Source organism: Neopelma chrysocephalum, unplaced genomic scaffold (assembly GCF_003984885.1).
Source record: "Neopelma chrysocephalum unplaced genomic scaffold, ASM398488v2 Primary Assembly neopelma1_170, whole genome shotgun sequence".
NCBI classification, from domain to species: domain Eukaryota; kingdom Metazoa; phylum Chordata; class Aves; order Passeriformes; family Pipridae; genus Neopelma; species Neopelma chrysocephalum.
Genome location: NW_020897832.1, coordinates 144,255 through 148,750, shown reverse-complemented (window position 1 = coordinate 148,750; position 4,496 = coordinate 144,255). Strand labels below are relative to the sequence as shown.

The following is a 4,496-nucleotide window of genomic DNA, read 5'->3' as shown; positions in this document are numbered from 1 at the left end:
GCGGCGGGAAGGCCGCTCTGTCCCGAGGCTGAGCCGCAGCGCCGCAGACCCGACGGGGAGGATGGGATTCCCCCCTTTTGGGAGGCGGAGGGGCGGCGGATCCGACCTTTTAAGAAGGAAAGGTCCCAGCCTTTAAGAAGGAAAATTACCAAGCCCTGGGAAGCAGGAGACGAGCGATGCCGGCGTTTTCCTCCTTCTCGCCCCCGGGCACCGCGGCCCCGGGGGCGACCGCGTTCCCCCTCCGCAGGCCGGGCCCTGCCGGGAGCCGCCGGCCGAGGGGAAGGAGCCGGGGCTTAATTAGTTGTGCTCGTCGTTGCCGTGTTTTCTGCGGCCCCAACAATGCTCCGCGCAGAGCCCTGAGTCAAAAGGCAGAGCGCGGCTCCCCGCGACGCTCCCACACCCCCGACACACGCGAAGTTTGCACGGACGTGTGTCCCCCCTCCCCGTCCCGCTGCTCGCTCCGGGGCTCGGCCCCAGCTCCCCCCCAGTCCCCGGGGTGTCCCCCCGCTCCCCGCGGGCGGGTGCGGGCACCGAGGGCCGGGGGGAGCCCGGGGAGGGTCCCCGGTGGCCAGGCCGGGGCTGGGAGGACACACGCCGGGCTGCGGGCGGCGGGCCCGGCTGTCGCTGGGACAGATTTTCCTAATTGACCTGTTACGGATCATCCCCGCAACCGTTGGGAAACACATTTCCACGCTTCACTTCTTAACGTTTTAAATACATATTTAACGGATGGTTGAGGCTTGCCGGGCCAGCTGGGAAACACACGGGTGTAAAAATAATACAACAAAGGCAGAGGGGCCGGGGGGGAACGGCGGGGAGGGGGCGGCCGGGGGATTTACCCTGGTGGGAGGAAGTCCCGACCCTGTTGCGCGGAGCTGCCGGGGCGAGGGGACGCGCCGGGAGCCGGGCGAGCAGCAGAGGAAGGCGGGAGGCATTTCCGAAGGTCATTTTTTTTGTTTGTTTTTTTGTTAATGTCCTTTACTCTTTCCTTTTCTCTCCTCTCCCCTTCTGGGCTCGCTGAAGGCTCGTCTGGGGGGAGCCTTGGGTGGCCGCTCCCAGCACTTCTCCAGGTTGCTGCGTGGCCGGAGTCGGGGGCTCCGCCGGGAAATTCGCTCGTGGGGAACAGAGTGGTCGAAATGACTCTTTTCTCCTTCTCCCTTCGCTGCACTTAACGGGATTATAACGCCCGGGCCGGGGGCAGGAGGGGACACCCTCCGGGGGCAGCTCCGGCCGCCCGGTGCGTGCGGCTGAGCCTCCCCGGCGGGGCGGGACGGGACGGGGCGCGGGGAAACACCGACGTGCCGGCGGCAGCCGGGGGCTGTTCGGTCCCGTCCCCGTCCCGTCCCGCCCCCCCCAACAGCTGTTCCCGGCGCTGTCATTGTTGCATTTTATTATGGATTTGACAAAAGTCCCTCCCCCCCGCCGGGGTCCCCGCGCCGCTGCCGGCCGTCCCCCCCCCTCCCGTCCGCCCGCCCCGCCGAGCCGGAGCGGCCCCGGTGACATCAGCCGGCCCCCCCCGCCGCCGGCGCGGATTGGCGCAGCCCCCCTCCCGCCCGGTGACATCGTTCCTCCCCGGCGCGGCTATAAAGCGGCCGCGTTGGCCGCCGCAAGGTGCGCGCTTGCTGCCGAGCTCGCCCGTCCCGGCGCGCCCTCCCCGCGGCCGCCCTGCGCACGGTGAGTGCCCCCCGCGCCCGCGACCCCCGGCCCGGCGGAGAGGCGCCGAGGGAGGGACGGGATGGGATGGGACGGGATGGGACGGGACGGGACGGGAGGAGAGGTGCCCCCCCGGCGAGGGGAGGGCGGGCAGCGCGGCCCGTCCCGCCGCTGGAGCCGCTCTCCGGCCCCGCGGACCGGGTTCCCCGACGGGGCGGGCGGGCGGGCGGCGGGGCCGCGGCGAGTCTGGGCGGGCGCTGACGCGGGGCCGCCCGCGGGCTCTCTTCCCCCTCCCCGCAGGCAGAGCCCGGTGCGCGCCGCCGCCCCGCCCGCCGGGCCATGGACTCGGACGCCAGCCTGGTCTCCAGCCGCCCGTCCTCCCCGGAGCCCGATGACCTCTTCCTCACGGCCAGGAATAAAGGCAGCGGCGGGGGCTTCACGGGCGGCACCGTGTCCAGCTCCACGCAGAGCGACTCCCCGCCGGAGCTGAGCGCGGAGCTGCGCAGCGCCATGAGCGCTGCGGGCGTGGTGGTGGTGGACAAGCTGGGCTTCAAGTCCTCGTCGTCGTCCTCCTCCTCGTCCTCCTCTTCCTCCTCCAAGAAGGACAAGAAGCAGATGACGGAGCCGGAGCTGCAGCAGCTGCGGCTGAAGATCAACAGCCGGGAGCGCAAGCGGATGCACGACCTGAACATCGCCATGGACGGGCTGCGGGAGGTGATGCCCTACGCCCACGGCCCGTCGGTGCGCAAGCTCTCCAAGATCGCCACGCTCCTGCTGGCGCGCAACTACATCCTCATGCTCACCAACTCCCTGGAGGAGATGAAGCGCCTGGTCAGCGAGATCTACGGCGGGCACCACGCCGGCTTCCACCCCGCCGCCTGCCCCGGCGGCATGGGCGCCCACTCCGCCCCTCTGCCCGGCCACCCGGCCCACCCGGCCTCGCACCCCGTGCACCACCCCATCCTGCCCCCCGCCGCCGTCTCCAGCGCCTCCCTGCCCGGCTCCGGGCTCTCGGCCGTCAGCTCCATCCGGCCCCCGCACGGGCTCCTCAAGTCGCCCTCGGCCGCCGCCGCCGCCGCCGCCCCGCTGGGCAGCGGCTTCCAGCACTGGGGGGGGATGCCGTGCCCCTGCAGCATGTGCCAGGTGTCGGCCCCGCCGCATCACCACGTCTCCGGCATGGGCACGGCCAGCCTGCCCAGATTAGCCACCGACACCAAATGAGCCCCTCGGCGGGGCCGCCCCGCCGCGCCCGCGCCGCCCCGGCACCCCCAGGACCTACAAACGCTCCCCCCCCCCCCGAAGCCAGCGGGTCCCCCCCGCTCCGCTCCCGGGGCCGGCGGAGGGGCGGCGGGAGGGGACGGAGCCCGGCCCGGGTCTGCCCCTCTCCCCGAACGGCGGGGGAAAGCGCCCCGGTACAAGCAAAGCCCCGCGCATCTCCTCGCTTTTCGATTTTCCGACGTGGCCGGTGACTCCGCCGGGAGGGGAGGGTGGGCCCCGGGCCCGCCGCGAACGGAGGAACCAAAACTGCGGAGGGGCTTTCGCTCGTTTGTTTGTTTGCTCGTTCGTTCCCTCCCCTCTCCCGGGTTCGTTTCTACACGTAGAGCCTTTGGAACCGTTCCTGAGTCACATTCCTGCCCGGAAAGCCCATCTCCGGGGCACCCGGCGCTGGCCGGAGGCAGCGGGGCTCCGGCTGGAAGCGTCGCCGGGAAAGTCAGTTTATTCCCACTTTCCCCGCTCCCCCTCCCGCCCTTTTTTTTTTTTCTCTTGTCGGTTTTCTTTCCGGTTCGGGATTTGTAAATATACCGATAACGACGCGAGTCCGCTCTGCCTGAGCTTTCCGTCCGTGCACTTGTCCTGTGTCAGCCTCATGAGTGAAAAAGGGGTCGTTCTGCCTTGATTTCGTTGGTTTGGGTTCTTGGGGTTTGTTGGGTTGTTTTTCTTTTAAGTGTATAACACGTTTGGTTTGGGTTTTTTTCCGTTCCTGCCACATTTAACAAAGTTTCAAGTCTTTAATGCTCTTTCTGTGTAGGAACTGTCACCCTGTCCGTGTTGCAATACTGAGAACTTGGGCTTGTTTCTGAAATAACAACTTTTCTTATCGCTGCCCCTTGCAGAGATTTTATCATCTGTTTATTTTTGTAAAAAAAAAAAAAAAGAAAAAGAAAAAAAAGTTGCTAAATAATATTTATTACTTGTTTGGTTGCAAAAAAAAAAAAAAGTGATCCACTGTTGAGATTTTAAATAAAAAACAAACGAGCAAAAACCAACAAACAAAAAGCATTTTAAATAAATGTCCTTTTCCTCTTCCTCGCTGTTCCGGGGAGGCGGAGGCAGGTGGGGAAGGGATGGGAACATCTCAGGCGCATCCTTGCCTTTTCCCCAAGTTTTTTGTTAGTTTGCTACGCCGGCTAATGGAAATCGTTTGGGGGTTGGGTTTGGGTTTTTTGTTGTTTTTTTTTTTTCTTCCTCATTTGTTCGCCGCAGATTCAGGGCGGCAAGGGAAAAAAGCGGCTGGTACCGCGTTCGGAACGTGAAAATTTTTGTCCATCGAATCCAGCGCTTGGAAGGGGCTAAATATTAATTAAATATGAATTAAACATTAATTCGGGGAGAGGAAACATTAAACTTGGCGCTGGGGAGTTTGCTGCTCTAAATGGCTCCTGCGCACTTGACCTTCAACCAAACACCCTCCAAACGAGAATCCACGGAAAGGGAAAGGAAAATTATTTGGGGACGACCCCTTTTTTTTTTTTTTCCCCTCCCGAAGTCGCTCGCGTCTCTCGCCCCGGTGTATTTTAGCAGTTCTGGGCAGGTATTTGGGCAGGAAATATTTCGCACGCCCC

The 4,496-nt window shown here is 64.3% G+C and overlaps 1 protein-coding gene across 1 annotated transcript; it reads left to right on the top strand.

The window, feature by feature from the left end:
• Positions 1-1,639: 1,639 nt before the first annotated feature.
• Positions 1,640-3,924, top strand: OLIG2 (oligodendrocyte transcription factor 2). The gene is made up of 2 exons (XM_027701854.1): positions 1,640-1,674; positions 1,954-3,924. The coding sequence occupies exon 2, from the start codon at positions 1,993-1,995 to the stop codon at positions 2,872-2,874; it is 882 nt and encodes a 293-aa protein (XP_027557655.1). The 5' UTR covers positions 1,640-1,674; positions 1,954-1,992; the 3' UTR covers positions 2,875-3,924.
• Positions 3,925-4,496: the final 572 nt, after the last annotated feature.